Source organism: Rhea pennata, chromosome 5 (assembly GCF_028389875.1).
Source record: "Rhea pennata isolate bPtePen1 chromosome 5, bPtePen1.pri, whole genome shotgun sequence".
NCBI lineage: Eukaryota > Metazoa > Chordata > Aves > Rheiformes > Rheidae > Rhea > Rhea pennata.
In genome coordinates, this window is record NC_084667.1 from 65,762,691 (window position 1) to 65,786,843 (window position 24,153).

The window sequence follows — 24,153 nt, forward strand, 5'->3', positions numbered from 1 at the left end:
TGACCCAGCCAAAAGCCATCAGTCTGTCTAGACAACCCACAGGATGACAGATGCAGTACACAGATACCTGACAACTGCTTTATGTATGCAAAGCAAGCACAAACCAGCTGGAAAATGTCTTCCAAAGACATAATGCAGAAATTGCAACACCACATTGCTATAACTAATTTGATAATGTGTCTTGCAATTTCTGCTTATTTAATACTCTTCGCCCTACCCACAGTCATTCACCTTTTGTAAGGCATCTTGAATCGCAGTGGATTTTTCCTTTAACACCTCCACTACACAACGGGCCTCATCATCAGTGAGGATCATATTCTTCATGGTCATTACAAAGTCTTTAAATTTTACTTCAGCATTTTCTGCAAAACAAAAGGGAGAATTTTCACATTGGAATGCAAACACAATTATTTATTTTGCCTCAGAATAACATGTGATAGCATGCCATTATATATAACATTTAATTTTAGTTTAAAATGTCAGAAGCAAAAGGTCATAAATATTCAGCAAAAACAACATATCTTAGATTTAAAGCTGATAACAATCTGTCCGCTGACAGTTTTGGGAAGAAAATCCCACCACTTTGTTTTTACAGTTGGTAACATTTATAATGTCACTAACAAAAAGACAAAGCATAACAGTTCGTGGGTTTGGGGTTTGGTTTTTTTTTGGAAAAAAATAGCACAAATGTGAAAATATACTAGGAAGGAATCTTCAAGTTACAACAATAATTTAAACTAAGCTCCCAATTTAAAGGAAAATCTGGCTCCATAAGCAAGATGCAAATGACAAGGTAAAGAATTTAAGTAGTGACATATTGAAGACGATAATACACGGAAATTAGAGAACTACTCCAAGTCTAAGGTTGGAAATTAATTCCTGTAGAAGGAGTTTAGCAGTAGAAAAATAAATTAGTAAGATCCATCTTAATTGCAGACCCTGTAAGTGTTTAAAAAGACAAACAGTTGAACACAGATCAACTCAACTATCTATCCTTAAAGGAGCAAAAATCTAGTTCAAAAAAAGCGCAGCTGCACTTAGCGAGTCATTAGGTGGCCCCCTAACTTAAGCAAATGGAAGCACAAGACTCTTGAAGCTCCCACTACCTCTGTCAAATACTCACCAGCACACAAAAATATACAAGGGGATTTTTTAAAAAGTTAAGCATACCAGTGATGCTTGGTTCAGGTAAAAAAGGTATGCCAAAGCTCATGGAGAACGGTCCAGCTTTCTCACAACACGTACTAAGTGCGTCACAGAACTCAAGTCACAAATCAAACCCAAGCCTCCCCAGAGTTTTCAAAACAAAAAGTACAGTTGGAAAAAAATACAAAAATATTAGTGTTATTAAAACCCTAAGAGAGACTATCTAGCATGAGAACAAGTCATTGAATAACAGAGTCCAGGCAGGCAGGGAGGAATCATTGAGAAATTCCAGCACCATCTCCTAGCCTTAAACCCAAATGAGCCTTGGCCACAAACTTCAGATTAAGTCATCGTTGCACTGAAATAGTCAGTGATGCAGTTACCAAGGAAATGCCAAAATCCTGATAGACCAGATTCTGGTTAGCTGGAAGTCCATAGGACTTCGGTGTGAAACAGCCTGCACTTTGTGCTCCTTGAACACAGAAAGAACCTTGACCTTGCGCCCAAGAAGCTTACAATTAGGATAGGGAAAGATTTCTATATTGGGAGGGTAAATCCCAGCTGATTCAGAAGAATTAGGAGCTCATACAGAAGGTTATAGCTTGAAAAGGAAATGAGAAGGGACAGGGGCACACGAGAGGCTTTGATGCCATGGGGCAGGAATATGCAGCCATCTGAGTTAAAAGCACAAGAAGGGCCTCAGGCAGGTGGGAATTCAGTCTAGATATCATACCAAGTTGCCAGGAAGCTTTCACGTGTGCATTAAAAAAAAAAAAAAAAAAGAAGAAGAAGAAGAAGAAAAACACAAGTTTAAGAACAGCAGTTCCAAACAGTGCAGTGAGCAGCCAGGCAGACAACATGCGACAACCAATGCTCTGCACTAGCCTGAACAAAAAGAGTCACTGCTTCAGTCAGTCACTTGGCCTCCTCGCTACAGCTGCCACACACTGGAGGGTCTCATCTCATGGCTCACTAAGTCTGCCACACTCTGAGCAAGTCAGTGGATTATTTAGAAGTTCAAAGTGAGACAATTCAAGAATCACTCCAGACCCCATATAAGAGTATGAAAGAAGTTGCCATATCCCAACCAATTCCCACTGCGTTAAAAGGAACATCAGAAGCCTTGGGGACTGCCAGAGTCCACGTCCACGGGCAACTGGCAAAAGCCCTTTTAACAGGGTCTACGACAAGGGATAAATGAATCTGAGCACAGAGAAGCAATAACAGTGTCCTGCAGCCACAAATGTTTTCCCCAAATCACCTCTTCCTAGACAAGAAGAAAAAGATCCCCCTCCTCACATGCACAGTATGCTTTTGCTGTTCAGACTGTGCCTGAGAGATTAGGTCATCTATCCGTTACCTTTATCAGTTTCATTCTTCAGTTTCTTGCTGCTGCTCTTCTGGATCCCCTCATTTATATTTTGTTTTGCTACTTCAGTTGCTTCTCTCTTTTCCAAAGCACTGGCATCAGAATTATCCATCAAAGGAATATAAGTAGTTGGTTGAATAAGAGGTTCATCCACCAAAGCTGTAACAGAAAGTCCATGGGATAGGTTAGAGCTATTTAATAATTAACCTCAGCATTTCAAAATGATGCATAATACATTAGAGTTGGATTAAAACATTCTAACCTCAATAGTTATTTATACTCTCCATTTCTATTATACTTCACAGCTTAATTCATTAAAGCTCTTCAGGTAAGTTCATTAAATAAAGGTCTCTAATGCACAGTAATTTAATAGCTTCAATTAAACTTACATTTTCAAAGCTGCCTTTTAGCATTTTAAACAGTAACGGAGAAGAAACTTCACATTTCGACTTTTATTTCACTTTAATGAAAAAGTTGCACACAGCATCCACAAGACAGGTTTACTTGTGGCCGCATATGAAAAACCTCCAGCATCCCTAAGAATAAATATAGTAAAGTGTCTTTCCACTATTCTGTTAAATGCTAGTATCTTACCGCTGGCATCCTCACCCAGGTTACATCACTACTGAACTAAAGCATTTAGACAGAACATGTGGTAAAGACAGCCATCAAGCTTACTTCACATGCAGACTCAACTGCACTTAATGAAGACATCTCCTCTGTTAGAGCAGGCTTTAGGCATCATTAACATTCAGAGACACCCCCCAGGGGTACTGACTGATCCTGGGTCTCCATTCACGTAGCACTGTATAAACACTTAGTGAGAAACATCCCCTGCCCAAAGAGCTTTTCAGCCTTGCACAGCTGAGACAAAAGCATGGGAGGGAAGAGGAAGAGTGCCAGACCAGAGATGACAGATACAGCCAGCAACAGAGCTAAGAAAGCCAGGGTTGTTGTCTGATCGGTGCCTGAGCTCCTGGTCCACACTGCCTGGCATACATGAGGCATTCTGCACAGTCTACCCACAGCAAGAAAGCTCACCGAGCTGCTCAGCCCAGCCTGAAAAACTTGATGGAGAAAAGATGTCATGTCACAGACACAATAGGAAGAAATTGGGATATCAGGTTTCAGGGATGCATATTCATATTGCACCAGTGCCTGGCTGCAAAAGAGCAGATCAAAAACCACCTATGTATTCTAGCTTCTTTTAAAGAGCAAAATAGGTAGATAGACCTTTGATATCACCCACTAGACACTCTCTTAAGTAGCAAGCAAACAGCTGCTGTGAACAGCAAGCGCAGAAGTGCAGAGAACTCTGCTCTAGCAGAAGCTTCCTCCATCTCCTGCAGTTGTCATCCCCACCTTTTCCCATCTTCTCCTTACTATCTTCCCCTCCCTATTTTAACTTCCTCCAGTTTTTCCAAAACACATGTAATACCACTGAGAGCCTTTGGTGGTATCAGTAATACGTGGAACACCTACAACACTGTCTTGGCTAATGCAGATGTCCACTACAGCTAGTTTTTGCTCTGTCATTTTAGACAAGCAGCTTTAGAGCAAAACAGATTTTATTCAAATAAACTACAAGCTGTTCCTATGCAGCACGAACAGTATAGCTCTAATGCTACATGGACACAAGTTATGCACGTACCGACAAGCCTGTGGTCCACAAAACGGTCCCTCAAGAAGGGACACAGGAATATGCCATTGTCAAAGGCCAGCAACATATGCATCAGGGATAGCACAAGAACACCCACAGAAGACTGTTACGCACTAGTTTCCCCATTACTGGGTTTCTTTCTTGGACAATGTGGAAGTAAGGGGTTTTCACAGAAACTTTATACGTGACTTGGAACTCCACCCTGATCTAACCAGGGCCCAAAGCTGATCCAGGCCCTGATGGCCTGACCATCAAAAGCATAAAGGAAACACAGTGACTGACACTGTGTACACTAGGAGCAGTTCTGCGACTGCCAACGTCCTCATAGCTGACCCAGCAAAGAAGAGTTTTGAGAAGCTAACAAGGTAGCCTCACAGAGCTTCACGGCGATGCTCTTCCCAAATGCCACAGGCACAACAGCAGTCATTGTGACAGGCAGAAACACAGAGGCAAACTGAGCCAAGAGGAGACAAGAAACAACATCTTGGCAGAGAACGAGGGATGACGAACAGTACAGGCCTTGACAGCAAAGACGAGCAGTGTATGTTGGGGCAACAGACAGCTAACAAAAGGACAATAAGAGAGGAACACGCTCAAAGCAACTGGCTAGGAAAGTACAGCCCTGTTTTGAGCAGATTACTGCTATGGTTACAGACATGCCTCACTCAGGGCATAAGCTGAACAGGCTCTAAATTGCTCTAAGTCATAACATATTATTCCTTGATTCAAGTGTGGATGTTTGGATCCAAAGGCTCGGAAAGGTTCACACGGTCATCCCATGTTCATAGGCACAAGAGTTTCATAAAAGGAAGAACAGCATCTCAGGCTGATCAGTCTTTTAGAGACACATTAAGACAGCCCTCCTACCTGAAATTCCTACATTTTCAAACTAAAGTTAGACTTATATGACCTTCTTTTCCAAAGAAAGAGGAAGCAAGGTACAGATGGCACAAAACTTTAATAGTGAGGTTTGTTCGAACTAAAAAAAAAAAAAAAAAAAAAAAATCACTGTTAGTATTCTCACCATTATCAACTCTCTGTTTCTTTGCTGAGACTTTCTTCTTTCCTGATACATTTTCTTGCTTTATCTCTTGGTGGAGCAGCACCGGGTCTTGCTTTTTGGCAGGAGATGGAACAGAATCAGTCTTAGCATCTTGATCATCTGTAACAGAAAATTAAGACAACATGCTCTGCTGTATATTCTTGTCATCACTTTTAAATTAGTGAATTTGTAATAATCAGTGAAATCCACTCCCAGAGGAAAAAAAAAAAAAAAAAGCTCGTGTATTTTAATCGGGACACAAAATTTTACATATGTACAAACATACACACACAAACACATACACTTCCCATACCAGATGACAGCCCAAAGCAATAGAAAAGTTTAGCAGAGTCAAGCAGATCAAGGGCCACTACAGCTAATGTTTTGACAGATAAGGAATTTTATGTGCAAGCAGAACAATGAAACTAAAGACTTAACAAATCCAATCCAGGTTTTACTGCAGAGTGGATAGCATGTGTCACACACACATTACTTTCTCAATTGCAGGAAGTATTCCCCTCCCTCCCCATGAACACACTTAAACAACCTACACACACCCCCAATAAATACTGGGACTGTGAGAAGCAGAAAATGTGCGTTCCACATTAGGGAACTGTTCTTTTAAAAAGTTATTATTACAAGCCAGAGATTTTTGATTTTTTTTGAGAGCATATGCTGTGTAATATTCTTGTCAGAGCTGACCACACACAATACAGGGTTATGGTGCTGGCTCCTGTAATCCAAGGATAAAAGTTAGTCGTGGCTGCCCTCAGAACAGTGTTCGCAGACCACATTTTAACCAAGCCACAGATTTTTAAGAGAACACCCACAACCACGATTTGACATTTTTTGTTATTGGTGGGTGGGTCTTTCTCAGTCTTTTTTTAAGAAAAAAAATCCACCACATCAGGCAGCAGTTCTTTTTCCTCACTCCCTCTAGTAACTCTGCTACATCTGCATCTAAAAAGGGGCAATCTGTAAATATCCTGATTCTCTCTTATTTCAGAAACTGTATCCCTATCTATATATCTATCTGTATCTATTCTATCTGTTCTTGTCTGATTATGAATAGAGTATGCTCACTTCTGCTGAGAATATGATCAAGACAGTCAAATGACACTCTGCTAGTTACAGCGGCTGCATTGGTTTCCTTTTAGGATCAGTTCTACTTGATTTTAAAGGTGTAATAGCTGGGAAGCACAGGTAAGTGCTTTGCTCCAGCAGCTCAGCCACCAAATACACCGCTTTGTACATAAAGCCTGCACTTGAACAGTAATTTATTTTGCACACTCTGGTACGGGGTTTCCTAGATGTCTTTCCTTATCAGAGCAACCATTCTCTTATGAGCTCCACTTTTTCATGGCTTGACATCAGAAGGCACACACCAAACATTTAATGACTTCTTTGAGCTAATCAAAATTTTGGCAGCTTGAGAGCGAAGTAGACAAACCATAGAGCAAAGCAGAGATAAGAGCTACTCTCTTTCCCTCAACTGTCTCTGGTAGAAGAAAGCAAGCATGGGAGGAGGAAAAACAGAACAGTGCTGCCAGATGAAGACAGGAGAAAAAGCAAAAGCTCTTAAAAAGAAAAAAGTTAGAAGTGAGCTTTGCCCCATACAGCTCAGGTAGGACAGTTCTGAGAAAGAGACACTCTGTGGCCTTGCCAAAAGCAGAACACAGTTTTGGCGTTCTGTGCAAAAAGCGTATGCAACAGGAGATACCCATTCCATTTTTCTGCTTCTTCTGCCCAGGTTTCTTCTTAGATGCTGCTGATTCAGCTGGTGGAGTGGGCTGTTTTGTAACAGGGACTGGTTCTACTTTCTTGCCTGAAGACTTGGATCCTTCCGACTCCTTCGCTACATGATCATCTTGAACCGTCTTATGCTTCTTCTCCTTCTTCTTCCGCTCTCTAACACCACTAGATGCTTCAGCCACGCTCAAGGGAACAGGAGCTACGTGTTCTTCATCTGTACTCAGGGCATCAGAGAGTTTGAAGTCCCGAGGAGTACTTTCAGAATCAGACTCATGGATGTTCCCATTCTGAGCTTCTTTCTTCTTGTTCTTCTTCTTCTCTGTTTTCTTTTTATCAGTCTTGGCAGGTGGAAACTTTTGGTCCCTTTTCTGTTTTGCAAGGACTTCATCATATAGCGTTTCTTTCATGAAAAGCCAGAAGAAGAGGAAGATGACTGTAATCACCACGGAAGGAATGAGGATGATAAAGTAGGTAGACTCGTAAAACTCCATTGTGCTTTTTCTTAACTATGTTTAAAAAAAAAATCTACAGGGGGAAGAAAAAACAATAATTAGTCTTCTGACCAAGTTTTCTTCAAGATTTCCTACACACACTTATAGCAATAATAGGAACTTTGACATTATTGCTTTAGAGAAGCCTTAAAATAGCTTTAACAAAATTATGAACTGTATCAATCAGGCAACAACTTCTGGATCCATTTACCATTTGCTTCAAAGTTGTAAGCTTGCATAGGAAAGAATTGTAGCTTCTAAGACTGATGATCTTGGAGGAGGGCAGTTCTCCTCCTTCCTTACTTTCCTCGTTCTTCCCTTCTCAGGTGATTTTCATGCAGTTACAGCTTTTGCACAAATACACAAGACCGCACTTTCAGAAGCTGTGAATAGGCAGTACGTGCAGAGCAACACAGTACCTTCTTCACAGTCAAATCTTTTGCCATAAATTAAACACTATGAATTAAGATTTTTACCTTGGCAAAGGGGAAAGTCAAATTTCAGCTTCCTTTTGCTCCCAGATTTGACAGCTTCAGAAGCTACATGAAGGGAAGAAGGGAGAAAGCCCTAAATTTTAGTAAACCATAAAGATTCAGTTATTTTCAAAAAATGCTTTTTGAAGCTTTAAACTCACAAAGACTCCATATAGGAAAACAGGAAGATCTGTTACTTATTTTGTGCACATAACAGAATACAACTTGCTGGGTACCAAGAGACCACATGACTTCAAGATAATTTGCTGAAACACTATGCTTAGAGCACTGGATAATAACAACAATAAATAATTTTAAAAAGCAGTAACCACAGAGGTAAGGAAATATAGTCAGAATAAGTTACAAACCTGACTTTGGGGCCAAGATTTGACAAACTTGCCCACTTCACAACTGACCACTAAGGAAAAAAAAAAAAAAAAAAAAAAAAGATCTGGATTTTTGCAGAAATAATTCAAATCTTACCCGGACTGTTTGTCCCAAGGAAAAATACACCAATCATTAAAAAACAAGACCAAAATTTCAACTAAATAAGTGCAATTCAAGATTCTTGGAAGCAGAGTCTTCCACTGCCCAACCACAGCATCCACCAAAACTGTCAATGTGCAGAAAGGTCTCCAAAAACAAGTTCCTTCATGACTTATATTGTCAATGACTCCAGACAGTTTCACATCAATTTGCCCTTCTGTTTCTCCTCAAACAATTTTGAGACAAGAGCTTGGCACAGGCTTAACGTAAGATGGATGACTCCAGAAAGAGTAGGAGGAACTGCCTCACAATTTAGAACAGCATCACTTAGACTATTCCCACCACTGCTTAAGAGAAGAAACATAGCATGCTGGTGGTCCCTCTTCATATCCCTGTGCTAGCAAGCCCACCAATTATTTTTCTGGCTGCACCTGAAGCAGGATAAAATAAAATCATTCTATCTGTAGTCACCCAAACACAAGAAAATTCAACCCCAGGCCTCCACAAAAAGCAAAGTTCAGACCTCCTAAACCAAACACGGCTACAGAGGGCCCAGGGACAGAAAGTCCATGCGGTCCTGGAGAAGTCCAGGCTCCCCGCACCTCCAGGCAGGCTGAGGATTACTCTCGAACACCTGCTAGCATTACTTCTATGTAATTTTTACATCACCTCCAGGATGTGCTGAAACCTGCTGTCAGAAACCGGTTTGCCATCCTGCCACAGCGACGGCAGCCCGGCTCAGAGGGAAAAGCTGTTACAGGCAATCGCTTCTGGACAGAGAAGAGTTACTGAAATAACATATTTGTACAGTGCATTGAGCAGGACAAAAAGTAAGATGTGAGAACTCTAATTTGGCTATTAAGTTATCAAAATAAGGACCAACTTTTCAATACACTAATTATTCAGTTGCCTTAAGTCCCCTCCCGGTTTGCATTTATTTTCTGCATGTACATCACTCACTTGAAAGGCTTGCGTTGAGAACTACATGCAGCAGAGAAAGTTTTAGGGGGGTTGAAAAGAGGGAGAGCTTGTCTGTTTGGGAGAAAAGCTTAAGTGTGTTAAAGCTGGAGCTTTCAAAATAATGACAGCTACTTGATAAATCCAGTTTCCTGTATTACTAAATTATCTAATATTAGTTATCACTTGAAGGGAGCAGATTTTGAAAAAAATCTGTCTCAGCCAAAGTCAATATTGAATGCTTAGGGGAGAAGCTAATCCCTGAAGTAAATATGTAATTAAGCAGATTTTTCAAAGTGTAATTAAGTTGTTCATTTCAGTACATTACTGTAACAATTACGATACCTAACGCACTAAGAGCGCTCCACCAGAACATGCCCACCTCTGTCTCGCCAACACACGTGCGCGCAGCTGGCCATAAACTCATCACGCCTGGCAATCACACCCTGCAGCTGACCCCAAGACCAGACACCAGGCGCTCAGGTTGAAGCCAAGTCAGCATGTTAGGCAAAACTAAAATAAAATTAAAAAACCCTACAACACGCCCCGTAAAGGCCTGAGGCGTCAAGCACCAGGAGATGCAGCAGTCATGGCTTGGCAGAGCTGCACCAACTGGAACGACACTGGGTGGAAAGGGAGCAGGGTCGCAACATGACGGAGATGACCATCCCTGCAGCTGCGAGGCTGGTCAACAAGGCAGGACCAAGCGTAAGCAGAAAGCAGCTGACATTTTAAAAGCAGGAAAGCTGAAGCCACATGTATTTAAGCTTCAGATGCTTTCACAAGGAACCATAATACATAATCAGAGCAGTTAGTCCGAGTGGGGAACACATACTGAACAAGGTGAGCTCTTATCTCAGAGCTGGCAACGCAATGGACATCTCTGCTGAGAGCGCCTCCATCCATCTCCTGGCTCTCCCTCCCGTTTTCCCTTCCCCGCAGGGCCTCCCTTCCCTGCACTTTCCTCCACTTGTGCAACGACTCCTTTGCAATCCCCTGGCACTGGGAAAATAAAGTGTCACAAACAATTACAGCCCAACAGCTTGGCAAATTCGGGTTCCCAGTTGCATAAGCCCTGAAAATCTCCCCCATCATTACCCCTTTAGGAAGAGCGTGACAGTGTTTAATTTCTTGGAAGTCAAAATTAAAGCATCTGTTCCCAGAGAGCTTTATTTTATTTGTCGAAGAAGCATACATCAAAAAGGTGGGAACATCACCAAGATTTTTGAATGTATAATATATATATTTCTATAATACAGAATATATATAGATTTAGAGTTATGGATTCATCTCCTAAAGGGACAACCAGTTATGTCAGGTGCAAGAGACAACAGATTGGCAGCCTCCTGGTACCAAGCAGCATACACAGCATCCAGAGGCGAGTGCTGCAATTTTAATTCCAGAACTTTGCTAAACTCTGTTACTGCTCCTGTTCTTCACTTGCTCAGAGCAAAGCGGAGTAGGAGCAAAATCAATATATCCGCCAGGAATACTCTCATCAGAGGACTGCAGAAGTGATCCTCAAAGTCCAAAAGGGAATTTTCATAGATACAAAGCCTTTTTCTCACGGAAACAAGGTTCAGAAAAATTAAGTAAAAGCCTTAAGATGCAACTAGAACGGAACTCATCAAACAAGAACGCTGCTCTGATGGCAGTCTCCACTGTCAGCCCTGCACGAGCGCAGGCACTGAAAAAACCCCTCTGGAAGAAGGATGCTGTAGCTGGCTCCCTTGCCATCGAGCCCTTGTCACGCAGCCTCCGTCCAAAGCAACATCCTTGCCACGGGGCAAATAACTGTGGGCTTTGTGCAAAGTAAAGTGCTACCTATCCTCTGCCAATTTATAAGCACTAAAAAATTTCTCGGTTCCCGTTTATACTTCCCTACTGAGTTGATAAAGCATCTAGGGAAAAAAAGGAAGTAATCTGGGGGGAGTGCAAGGGGAGAAGCTTTTATTAAATCAGAAAAAAAAAAGTGAATGTTTAATTAAAAACCTTCCCGTGCCATCTTAAGTTCTCCTCAGCTTTTAGTTTTGCCGTTCCTCCCATTCACACTAGCTACGACGACGTGAGACGCCCTCAGAGATAACACCGCCCGTGCCCCAGGAGCGCTTGCGACGGAGAGTTTTACCCCTCGCTCGGACATCCCGCGGAAAGCCAGGGGCACCCTGCCGAAACTGCCTCCGTACTCATCCTCGCAGCAGCTGCAAAGAGTCGCTGCGAATTTAACAGCATGCTTTTACATTTAAAAGTAGTTAACTTCTCGCCGTTCATCCATACCAGATAACTAACCTGGAAAAAGCAACGGGTAGAGCATCTTACAGACCTGGAGGACGGCAGAGAAGCCAGCTTATCTCCCCAATTCCTATGTCATCGTCCCCACTTGAAGACTTACTCACAGCCAGTTTCTAAATTCAAGAACCCGAAACATCCTTTTAGTCACTCGGGGAAAAAAGGGAACAAACCGCGTCTGTCCCAGGCCGCGCATGGGTTCAGCCACTGTTCTCATTCCGCGCTTAACAAAAGAATTGCACTTTTGTTCCCCCAAACAGCGGCTGCACCAGAAAAAAATAACTATTTCTGAACTCGGACGCAGAACTACTGCTGGCACCTGACCTCCTCCGCTCGTTACTGCTGGATTTCACACCACGCCCTTGGCTCTTTGCATTTAAAACTCCAGTTTCCCTCTGCAGAGATACCACCTTGCACTGGATATGCATTCAGTTTTTAGGTCCACGGGATTAATTGACTTGAAGACAGAAATAAATTATAGCTCCATCTGGCTAATGAGTCACACTTAGCCTAGCCACAGCACGAGAGCAGCGCAGCCTCCATCAGCGCCTAGATCAAGATGCACGCGATCTCCACGGATTTGTGCCTCTCTAAAAATGAGCATTAAAGAGGGGGAAAAAAATACATACAGCCAGGTGGGGGGGTTGCACCCTAAGGAATTTAGGAGAGACGATTTAGCTAAGGCAACAGCGCGCACTCGCCACACAAGCCACTTGATCGGCAAAGCAACCAAAAAGTCCTCACGTGCAACAGTCACGAGGAGCACAGCAAAACACCTCAGTATTGAATAAATTCTTCTAATAGATAACACTTTTTTTTTTCTTTTTAATCTGCACGCAATTAGCAACAGACTTCGTATTTGTCAGCTGTAAAGACGACAACCTTGAAAATAGCTTCACTCCCAAACTTATCTTTCCGGAGCTCTTCAGGGAGGGGATGCCCAGCGATTTGGGCTCTGGAGGAGGCAACTAAACCCACAACTGTCACAGGTGAAATATGAAATTCAGCTAGAGGCTGAGGCATGCCGGCTCATCGCCCGTTCAGCAGGAACGGCCAGCTCCCGACGACAGCTCGACCGCGAGCGCTAACCGCTCGGCTCACGGCGCAGGAAGGAAGGCTGCAGTAGAACGTAGAGCCAGCTCACCTAAAGTCGGTACTGCTGAAAAACCTGCAAAATTAGAACAGCTTAGGCTTCTCGTAGGTCACTTAAAACTGCAGAACGATTGAGGCACCCACATCCCAGAAAACCTGCATCCACAACCACTGCACAGCCGGGAAAACTCTGTGCCTCCGAGTCACCCTGCTAGTCTCAACTCTGATGGCAAAGTTTAACCTACCTTTTTTTTTAAGGCTCTTTAAGCTCGACTTTTAAAGCTAAATTTACACGCTCTGTTGATACAAGTCCCCTCAAAAATACATCTTAAAGGGAAGCACAATAAACAGCAGCTCAAATTCAGAGTTTTTCATTTAAATGCTTGCTCCAACAGCACGATTTATACAGTGATAGCAGAAAACTTTAAAATAACACACTGGGACATTCATACATTAGCGTTAACTCCCCTCTGCAAAGGAGGCACGTCCAAGTAAAGCTTAACAGCGCTTAATGCCCCCTACAAACCGCTGCTAGCAGGAACGGAACGAGGCTCGCCCACAAATCTCCGTGCTCCTCGCTGGATCACGCTGGCACAATTAAGCCGCTGGCCGAGCGCGGTCTCGGGGTTCACGTGCCCCCCAGGTAAACGCTTCCCATTCCAAACGTGCCGCTGTTCCTATCATCTGCCGGGCTCCGTCTCCTCGCAGTTGCTTTACTTTAGTTAACACAGACGTGCTATTTATCAAATCCCAGAAAACAAGCAGCTCGGCTGCAGCCGAAGCCTTCACGCGCTTTAACACGCGCTTTCGGCTACGCGGCCGCGCCATCGGCACCCCACGAGCCTCCTTGCTTTTGGGGGGAGCGGAGCAAGCAGAGAGCAGCCTCGGGAGGGCGCAGCAGGCTCCCGCCGCGGCCGGCCCGTCCAAACAAGTCGGCACAAGATAAGGTAGGGCAGGGATCCACCGCGCGGCAGCTGACGCCCCGAAACTCCCCGGAAGAAAGTCCGGAGTCGGGATTAACCCGCGCTTCAGTGAAAGCGGAACGAGCAACCTCCTGTTTGTCCGGGGGCAGCAGCCCACACACCGGCCGTCGGGACGGAGCGGACGAAGGCGCCGTGAGGCCAGCCGCTGCCCTGCCTGCTGCGCAGGGACCCCGAAACCACCGAAATCCCCTTGCGCCAACAACCCAGGCGACGTTCCACCAAGCTGTAAGACTCCTTGAACGACACATCTTTGTACTTAACAAACCCAAAGGCTTCTCGCAACAGTCTCCAGGGGAGGTTATTTGGGACAAGCCCTGCACCCCAAAAGGCAGGGCCGGCTTTTTGTTTTATACACAGAGGGCAAAGCCACCAGGGCCAAAAGAAAACACAAGTCCAGTGGGGCTGATGACAGCGACTGCACACCTTCCCTTGAATTCACTGACTTCTAAAACCCAAGCCTTACCTTTAAGGTCAGGGGGAGAAGATAGCAAATATCTTCACACTGCCTGCAGAAGACCAAGGGTTTCTCACCTCCCTCGGGAGGGCATGGTGGAGAAGACCACACCAAGCAAGGGCTCCTGGCACTCTTCAATGCAGCTACGTCCATCCACCTCTCTCCCTTCCGCTATTCCCAGGGAGTCCCTGAAACTGCCCCAACTCCCTCCTTCAGGCTGCGGTATGGATACACTCTGCCACTGCAGCATTCACTGAGGGATATTTAAACATGCAAGCACATGGTCTTTGGTAACGGTCTCCTTTCCTGTTCCCTTTGCAAGCAAAGACTAAATCCATCGTTTGCTCTTCAATCAGCACTGTTTCTGCACAGGCAACACTGGAAAATAATACTGCTCAAAATATGGAAAAAACATACATTGGAACCGCTCACAGACTTTCATAAATTGTCATAAAGGAACAACCAGCAGCAAAATTTAAAAAGATTCAATACAGATGCTGATATTCCCAGCCTGATGTTTCGTTCACATCCCAAACCAGACAGTGATTTATAGAAGCCAAGGTCACTAACACAGATATTCAAAAAAAAAAAAAAAAAAAAAAAAGCCAAAATATCCCCAGTCACATCTAAAGGCATGTTTTGCCAACAAGAGGCTGCAAAACTAACTATACAAATGCAACAACATTAGCAATTCTGCTGACATTAAGGCAAAAGCATTTCAGTGCACTCACTCCAAGCTGCGCAGCCTCTGCAAGCCAGCAAGAAATGAAGTCCAACTTCTCCACCAAAGCTGCCAGATTGAACAAACAAATCTAGCAAGTAAGGCCGTTTAGAAGAGAATTAAGGTTATGTTCCTAATAGCCTCAACGTGCCAATCTGATTCAAAATAAACCATGCTGTTCTCACCGCAGCACTGCCCAAGCGCTTCACTGAAGATGCCTTTTGCACTTTTGGCCTAGATACAACAGTAAGTTGCAAGAAACCAAACATCAGGTTAGCTTCGGCTTCGTAGCTCACACTAAAGCTTGCTTTTGCCTTCTCTCTTGTGTCAGCACATCACAAAAGGGCACATTAGAGTCTGAACAGCAGTTTCAGATGTAATGCATTTTTCAAGTATCAAGGGGCCTCCTACCACACTGAACTGCTCAGCAGCACGAGCCAGATACAAATTTAAGTCAGGGCTCTCGGGTCAGAAAGTCAGAAGCATTAAACATGCACAACTGCACCTGAAATCTGTTTGTGCCGGGCCCAGGGACAGGAGGGAAGAGTCAGGCCAGCCACGTTTTGTTATTCTGATTAGCTGTCTGGAAAGTTAATAGAGGTTTGTATAAGCCAAGCTGATGCGACAGTCCATAGCAGCTTGGGTTTACTACACACAAAAGCCATTTACACAAGTTTAAAGCCATTATTCACTGCAACAAAGGCTGTTCCACATCTGTTGTGGTCTATTGTATAAATACATATTCACAGTATAATCTTCACCTCAGATGCATAGGAAGCCTCCCAGCGCAGCTATCTTGCCCCTCAATTGCAGGCAGATATGATAGCCAAGACGCTGAGCGTTGCACAGCCAGGGCTTGGTTTGCCCAGGGCTTCAGAAGATTTATTTTATCCTAGTTCAGGACCCTTCCTTGGGGATGCGTTTTTTAGCCATATCAGCTCAACCGCTGGCCCGTCCTTCGACAGGGGTCACGGAGTAGCTCGTCGCCCATCTTATCCGCTCCTCAATCTGCTGACATAACGCTGCGTGCTGTCACTCAACTCGGTTCTGCCAAAATGAGCCAGCTTGGCGGCCGCAGCTGTAAGGCTATCAGGCTATCTTATTCCAATGCAGCTTAATCCTTTTCTGACATAGGAATAAGTTGTACCAGCGTAAGTCTGTTTATTCTGGGACATCTGCACCAGCCTAGCTGTTCCTTTAACTCAATTAAAGCAAGTTCTGCAACACCCATCGCAGTTACACTGTTGACTATCCTGTGGTCACAAGCCAGGCAGAGCCTCAAATTCCAAGCAAAAAAAAATATTAGATCACCTCTTGAGAAATTTTGAGGTTGCTACACCCCTTTCATCTCCTTGCATGCAATTCAGCCCCTGCGAGCCGGAGAGCAGTGAGCAAAGCAGGTAGGAGGAGCAGCTTCTCAGCAGTCAAATTCCGCTCATGCTTTCAGCAGTCTGCAGAGGGAAAAAGCTGGAATGAAACCTTTTTCCAGTGTATACAGCAAACAAGTATTACAGCTCTGTCTATATATACGTTCCTGTGCTATAGACTCGTTTGCATTTTAAAAATAAATGTAAAGTAAGGAGACAAACAAAAGAGGAAAAGGACTACAGGGTTTGGAAGATTTTTTTTTTTTTTTGGCCTTTGGGGATTGCTGTGAAAGCATGAATGGAATTTGAGCACAGAGAAGCTAACGCTCATTTAAAAAGAAAGGAAAAAAATAATAATTCAGCCCAGATTTTTATATACAAGAGCCACAAAGAGTCAAGGAAAAGACCTGACTCTATCATCTGCCTATATATCCCAGCAAATTGCCTCCATACCCCCTTCCACAGGCTCACTGGCAGCGGGGCAGCACGGCTCCCCCGACCTGGGCTCCCGAAAGTGCCACACTCCAGGGGGGCACAAATCCAGCACAAAGCAGATGTGCGCAGGGAAGAAACTACAGGAAAACCCAGGCAGTTGCTAACGAGGATGCTGCGGATAGGACTTTGTTTCGGGGGCCTATTTCTGAAGTTTCCACAGACCTAGGAGAAGTAGTACTATATTTTAATTTACTGCTCGATTCTCAACATTTCTGTTCAGCTCGGCCCTTAACCGCTCTGCTCAGATGACATTCTTAGCCTACTCACTACAGTTTCTCCAGCCAGACAAGAAATACAGTTTTAAACTTAGCACTTAGCGCCGCGGGTCTCCAGACTGCCAGCACTGAAGATTTTTGCCAAATTCCTCAGAGGTGCAGTGAGAAACGCCTGCGATGAGCAGCCGTGGCAATGGAGGAGCAAAGACGACGCGACCTTGCAGGGCTGGCAAGTTACTCGAGCAACACTTCGGCAGGTTAACGTATCTGAATTTGCCAACCTTTGTACCTCCACACCCCGAGCGCCTGCACACTGCTAGAACCGCCCCATAAGCAAGCCACGCACAGCTCAGCAACATCACAGTGTTATTTTCACAAAGTTCCTGCCCACGTTAAACAAGGTCTTGCACGAACTCGGGGTGGGAGTGCAGAGGCAACAGAACGGGAGCAAGACAATAAACCTCAAAATAAAGCAGAGAATTAGGAATTTTTTTGACAGCTATTTATTGCAGAAATTCTCCTGCAAGAATGCATATATTAAAGTCATAATAGGAGCATTAACCATGTTCAGATTAGAATTTCTTTCAAAAAAAGCTATTTAGGATAAATACCATAACAGTGACTTTATCCAGATTTATTTTTTAATGCATACTTAAGAGTGAGACCAATAGCCCTCTGCTGATAAAAGACAACTATTAGTTGAAGAGAATCTCTTCAGCATTAGACTTCTCAAGTCGTACTGAAGCGTGTGCCTGCAGTCCTCTACCCTGTTGCAAAAGGAACAAAGGAAAAGGAAATGACTAATCAAAGCAACAGCACATTAATATATTTTGGGATGTGGAAAGGGAAAATTATAGAGAGTATTTTTAACATTCCCAACAGGAGAATGCACTTCCATACGTATGCCAACCACCACACAGTCTCGAAAAAGAGGAGGGAAAAAAAAAAGAGGTTGGGAACCTGCAGTCGGAGAAGGGAAAGGTTTCTTGGAAGCGCTGCCACAAGCAGGAGTCTCCAGGGTCCCGAGCTCTGCAGAGCGAGGGATGCCCGCACCAGAGTGCCGACAACAGATACTGGAGGAGAAAGATCTTCCCCAGGGAGAGAAGCATCCAGCAAGCCGCGCTCACCCACGCGCCGTGTCCCACACCTTTCCGAGTTTAATTCCCCACCTCCACCCCCAATTTGTCAAACCGCGTCACTCTCCGTCCGTCTTCCTCCCAACGCCCTTTCCACGTGAGAAGGGGCTGGGCAGCTGGCAAACCACCACTCCTTCAAATCTCTCACCACTATTACTTGGCCACAACACCCACTCAAGCCAGACAAATACACCCTCCGGTGTCTGGGCGCAGTCGGATTTAGCAGTTCCCTGCCATCCCGTGCTCCCCCGGCCAGCTGCCCACACTGCAAGCTCTTCGGGGTGAGCACCGTCACAGATTTGCTCAGCACGACAGGGTAGAAACCTATTGCGATAAACCCAAAATTACAACTTTCCAACCTGTTCTTAAAAGAGGTCAAAACCAATCAATCTCTCAGCAGCCTGCGACAGCCGCTGGTGCACGGGGACGGCAGAGCACAAGAACATTGCTCGCTCGGCAGGGAGGAGTTGGACTGCTGCCTGCCTGCCCAACTCCAATTTTCCTCTGCTTCGTAATTAAGGACAACAATTCCGCCTTCTCCTAACGGCCAAGCCCCAACAGACCTGCTACAGTTAAACCATTTTTTAAGTGCTAAACTGGAAGCTACTCCTGAACCAGTAACTGTAATCCTTCAGATCCCCGTACCTCTAACACTATTAAACACGGAGAAGCGAACACGCAAGGCGATCCGAAACCGGCCTTCCTACGCGCAGCCAGAGGACGGCGGGGGAAGCAGCTCTTCGGCCCGGTACTGCGGCACGACAGCCCCGGTCATTCCAGCAACGAGATGTTCCTATTATTTCTGTTCAGTCTGCTGTTCCGTACGGCTACACAAAGGGACTGGGCCGCCGACAAAAGCGGTGCTTCGTTAACCTTTCGGTGACTCGACCATCCGACTGTTGGAATAATGGACAAAAGGACAGACTGACAGCAGACGGATGCTCTCATCTATCTGAAGTTCCTAGAGAAAAAAACCTGACCAACCTACCCACCTAGGAAACAAGCAACGATTCAAAGGAGAGTTGTTCACGACCCGCTCAGGGAAATCACAACCCTTGCGTGATCGGGCAGCATATCAGAAGATCCTTTCCTGTGGCTTTCTCTACCCACCTGAAGCCTTAAGATCCTCTTTACTGCACATACCAAGTCTGAACAGTTGAGTGATTTCAGTTGCCTTTAAAGGGAAAGAAAACGCGACTGATGCATCAAAATTACTGTAAATGTGGCACAGCCTAGCTAAATTAGAGCAACAGAAAGCAGCATTTGAAACAGGGCTGCTATATCCCGTTATTAGACTCCACTTTTCATAGTTCTTCAGCTCAAAAGGCAAAATGAAATCAGCAGGTAGGTTCCCCCCTCTCACCACGTACAGGAGAGTGAGGGTGAGGGGGGGAGTTTCCATTTAAACAATCCAATTTTGCACGGTTGTAACATATCTCAGAACACGCCAAAGGTTTAACGCTCACCAGGGATACACAGCTGTTCCTCACACCAACGTTTTTAGGAGGACAGCTTCAGTTCGGGCTAGACCACGGGAGGACTGCAGGCTTGACATACAGTGGACAGAAGTTCCTTTAAGTTGACAGAGGCATCATAAATAGATACAACACCGACACGCACCGCACGGCTACCAAACTAGGAACTCGCGAGCACTGCGAGTCGCCCCCCTCCTTCCGTACAGCTCCACGTGCACAGCTGGGCAGGCACCGCACCCGCATGGCTATTTTTGCCTTTTTTTAAAGCTCGATGTCTAGAGCAGTCTCCCTATGTTAACACCCCTGGCCACGCAGCAGCCTCCTGCTCACAACTCCCCCAGTTTAGCTACAGGGGTGAACGAGAGCCCCAGGAGCGCAGGGAAGGTGGTTCAACAGCAGAAGCCTCTACCAGTCTTACGTTAGCAGCAGTCCGTGGGTTTCAATCCCTATTCACATTATCAGGAAAGATACCAGCAAAAGAGGCTCAGTTTTATTATGACTGCGCATTAAATTTAAAATGAATCACCAGATTAAAACCCTGCTCATGCTGTACTTATAAAACCCTTTGAATACAGGGGATTTGTAGAGGTATCATTCAAGACAGAATTTGGGCTGCAGAAGTTTCTGCTGATGATGGTGCACTGCCTACAATGCTGATGTTCTGACCTTCTGATCCAGCATGAATTTGGAGCAGCTGAAGGCTGAGCAGATTCCCATCCCTAAGACATCCACAGCAGATTCAAGTTAGAGTTTGACTGCTCTGTAGCAAAGCAGTTATCCTATCCAAAATTTATCCTAAAGCTTGTATTATGCACATAGAAGATCGTACTTCTATATCCAAGCGAGGTGCTTTATGCTACAGAACATGGTAGAGTTATGCTCTTCAAAATATTAGTTAAAATTTTCAGAAAGGTTGGGAAAAAAAATCTCTTTAAAAGCAGTCCCTATGTACAAAAAGTTAGCAGCATACAAGGCAGTCCAGCACATTTCAAAGGGTAAAATGCATTATGAGCTAGAGCATTTAACTGTTAATTTAGAAGTCTAACATGATGTTCAAGGAATTGCTGAACCACAGCAGTCATTTCCCTGATCCCTGCTGAAACAGGTTAAATGTTAAGGCGTCTCTCCATCCCCCTGCAAGACGTGGCTTGTAGCCCATTTATCAAGGACAGCATTAAGGGCTCACGTCATCTTCCATCTGAAATGCCAACAGCACTACTGCAGGGACCTCACTGCCTACAGCTCCACCAAGATATTGCCCTTTTGATTTTCACACCGGCAACGCCTCCTCCAAAGCAGGAACATCTCACACTCCTGTCCGTGAAGTTTCTTCTCACCGAGTTAACCTTTCCATGCTTCATTTGCCAGTCTGCTAAAGGCTCTTGTATGTAAGAGCAGTACAGAGCCTCCACACCATCAGCATGGGGACTCTGCAGGGTTTGGACAGGCACTTGAAGGAAGTCTTGTGCACTCAGCAACCAGCAAGGTATTTCTGCCAACTCCAAGAAGATACTCATCTCTTCACTTAAACACCCAGAGCATCAGGCTAAGCTCCCCTCCAGCATCAGGGAAGAGACTCCAGCTCCTCCAGAGTTACCTAATGCACCTGAGCCATGCTGTGAAGCTTTCTTTGACCACTTTCCTCCTGCAGCTGCTGGATCCGAGGTGAATGAAGCTGAGGGTTGCTGACGTTTCTTGGAGCAGCAGCAGCCGCCGCCCAGCAGGCCCTGCACGAGCCCTTACCTAGACTGGGCTCGAATCACTGCATAACCCCAAATACAGCACAACGCCAGAAGCAGAGGGAAGGAAGGGGCCACAACACATTCCCACACAAAGAACCCCCAAAAAGTGCCCCTCTAAGGATTTCCTGGATTTCTCCACCTGTGACCACAAGGACCGACCTTCTAGAAGTTTCTTAAAAAGACCTCAAACACACATTTCACTGTTATCAGAATTGACTTCAAGTCAAATCACTACCCCAGCATTCTCAAGTTCCTCCTCACCCCTCAAAAAATGGTCTGATAAAACACTCACACTTCCAGAATAAATCAGCTTTAGTGATCAGTGCTCTCAAATTTGAGCTTCAGCTTTAAGATCTGAACTTGAGAACATGCCAAGTTATTCAAAAAAAAAAAAAAAAAGCCTAAAAAATGCTTGGCAATAGAAATTCAAAGTAATTCAGGTCATTTCTTTCATGCTTCCCTGGGTTCTCACTCCCCTCACTTTACTGTCCCACAAGCTGCTCCTCCTTCAGCGTGTGAAAATTTAACAAATACTTCATTACAACTACACAGATCCAAACTTACTTGCCTCTGGCTTTGGTTATACGCTTAACTATTTCTCCAGCAGTCTGTAGTGGGGACAGGGGTGGTTAAGACATAACTTCAGAAATACACACATCGTACCTGAAATCAGGAAAATTCTTCTGTTGGCACAGAAGCCAAAAGCTTTAATAGCATGGAAGAAATGAAGAAACTGGGCTGAGGAGTATTGAAAGGCAGGCTTGTAATGGAAATATCTTACTGGGAATTTTTGCAAGTTTAAGTCCTTCATAACACAACCCGTTAGCTAACACTTTTCATACAGCTGAAACTACAGACCACATTATATGAGTTGTAATTGTACCTCTGCAACCCTCCCACTTGCAGCATTCTGCATCTTACTGAATCCACATGTTGAAGTACATCGAGGTGGAAAAAAAAAATAAACGCACCTATTCAGTCCGTAATTGGTCTAGTATACTAACAGCTGTACACAGAAAGTCTAGCTTTGTTGAGCATTTTGCACTAGGCTCTAACTCATTAAAAGCTACTTTTAAAAATCTGTGTTCACATACACACATGCACACTAAGCTGTAAAGAGGTTTACTAAATTTAGCATGCAACCCAATCCCAGCAATGGTGTATCACAGGCTACAGATATGGAAGTGACCTCATGCGAAGGTAGTGGGTGAGGACCGTAGGTACTTCCCCATTCAGCCCATCGCACCCGGCAAAATCCTGCTGCCTCCTACGTAAATTCTCTCCGAGACTTGGCAGTTTCCAAGAATTGGAGATGTTACCTCAGCCTCTCTCTTTGAGGATGCTTTTCACCATTCGCGCGAGGGTGGGTCCGGCCAGGATACCTTCTCAGCAAATACCGGGGCTAATGACAACTCCCTGGTCACACTGCGAACTTGGAGGTGACACTGTTGGACCTCCACAACCACCATCACCACCGCTAGCTACAAATGCAAAACGAGGCAGCAGAGGCCAAGGCAAAAAGACACACAGTTCTTCATCAGTCCTTCACAGCTGAAGCCACACGTTCCCCACAAGCATTTACACAAGCAAAGGTTAGCAGCTGAGACATGGGTTGCAGCATTCACCCACAAATCTCATTTTTAGAGAGCTTCCCAACAGCACATCTCAGCCAGAGGCGTGCCGAGTTTCCCCAGAGCAAAGGGAGTTTAACGGGGCAGGAAAGTCCCCTTCCAGCCCCAGTGCAAAGGGCCCTTCCTGCCACAGCGCTGCTCAACTCCGATTCTCAGATCTGAAAGTGCCCTTTCAAAGAGGGAAGGAAGAAACATCACTTCCCGGGCGCAGGCTCTGCCTCCCACCCACAACACTGCGGGGCCTCGGAAAGCGAGATAGGTGCAGGAATAGCCACAGCCACTGGAGAAGAAGTTTCCCACCCGCCCGGCCCGGGAGCGCGAGGCGGCGTTCCCCAGCAGCTGGGTCACGAACGGGACCCGGGAACGGCCGCCGGCGACCTTCCACGGCTCGCGTCACGGGTGCTTCCCCCCTGCTAAACTGGAAGTGAAGCATCCCCATCCTTCGCACGCGCTCGGGCGTGCGAGTGGCGCCGGGGAAGAATCCGGCAGGGGCGGGCAGAAGGCAGGTCCCTTTCCAAAGGAACGCGATGCAGGCGGCACTGGGGAATCGGGCGCGAGGGCAGCTGAGTCAGTGGCTTTAAATACCTCTGCCACCGAGCGCTCAGCACAAGGGCCATGGGAACCATTCACTTCCTCTGACAAGCTGGGTGTCTGTCTTATTTTTTTTTTTTTCTTACTGGAGACAGATTTTTCAACTTAAAATTCTACAACAAACAGGCTGAGGAAAAAAAAAAAAAGCAGCTGTAGCCAGTGGTCAGAGATTAATCCAGTAACAATAAAATATCAGCTGAGTGACGTTACAGGCGCTCTTATCAGCCACTCACAACGCAGCCCAATCCCAGCACTCTCCCTGAAGACCAGTACTTTGTGCGACAGCTTAGTCATCATCTCCCTTGACAGCTATACACTTGCAAATAGATTACGAGTCCACTCAGATTTCCCCGTAAGCAGCAGGACCCCTCCGATATGCTACAAGGATGAACACAAGCAGAACTACACTGCGCTGAGGAGGAGAAAGCTATCTTCTGCTGACTGAAAAGAGTTAGAAGAGGTATTGCTTTCATCGCTTGGGTCTCAAAAACTTCCTTTATGTTTGCAGACACCCAAAAGACACCTTTCCACATCTCACACAGGAACAAGATGCCCTAAAATGTCACACCTCTAAAATAAAATACCC

The 24,153-nt window shown here is 45.1% G+C and overlaps 1 protein-coding gene across 10 annotated transcripts in view; it reads right to left on the bottom strand.

The window, feature by feature from the left end:
- The window catches only part of KTN1 (kinectin 1), a 76,403-nt gene that overhangs the window by 45,809 nt on the left and 6,441 nt on the right, over positions 1-24,153 (bottom strand). For 8 of the 10 annotated variants that reach the window (XM_062577561.1, XM_062577560.1, XM_062577559.1 and 5 more), the window contains exons 2-6: positions 7,937-7,999; positions 6,938-7,494; positions 5,200-5,337; positions 2,507-2,674; positions 232-362 (exon numbers count right to left, since the gene is read on the bottom strand). In XM_062577561.1, coding sequence (XP_062433545.1) covers positions 232-362; positions 2,507-2,674; positions 5,200-5,337; positions 6,938-7,460 — 960 coding nt within the window. In that variant the 5' untranslated portion in view covers positions 7,461-7,494; positions 7,937-7,999. The remainder of the gene's footprint in view (positions 1-231; positions 363-2,506; positions 2,675-5,199; positions 5,338-6,937; positions 7,495-7,936; positions 8,000-24,153) is intronic. The other 2 variants (XM_062577557.1, XM_062577552.1) reach the window with 2 other exon arrangements.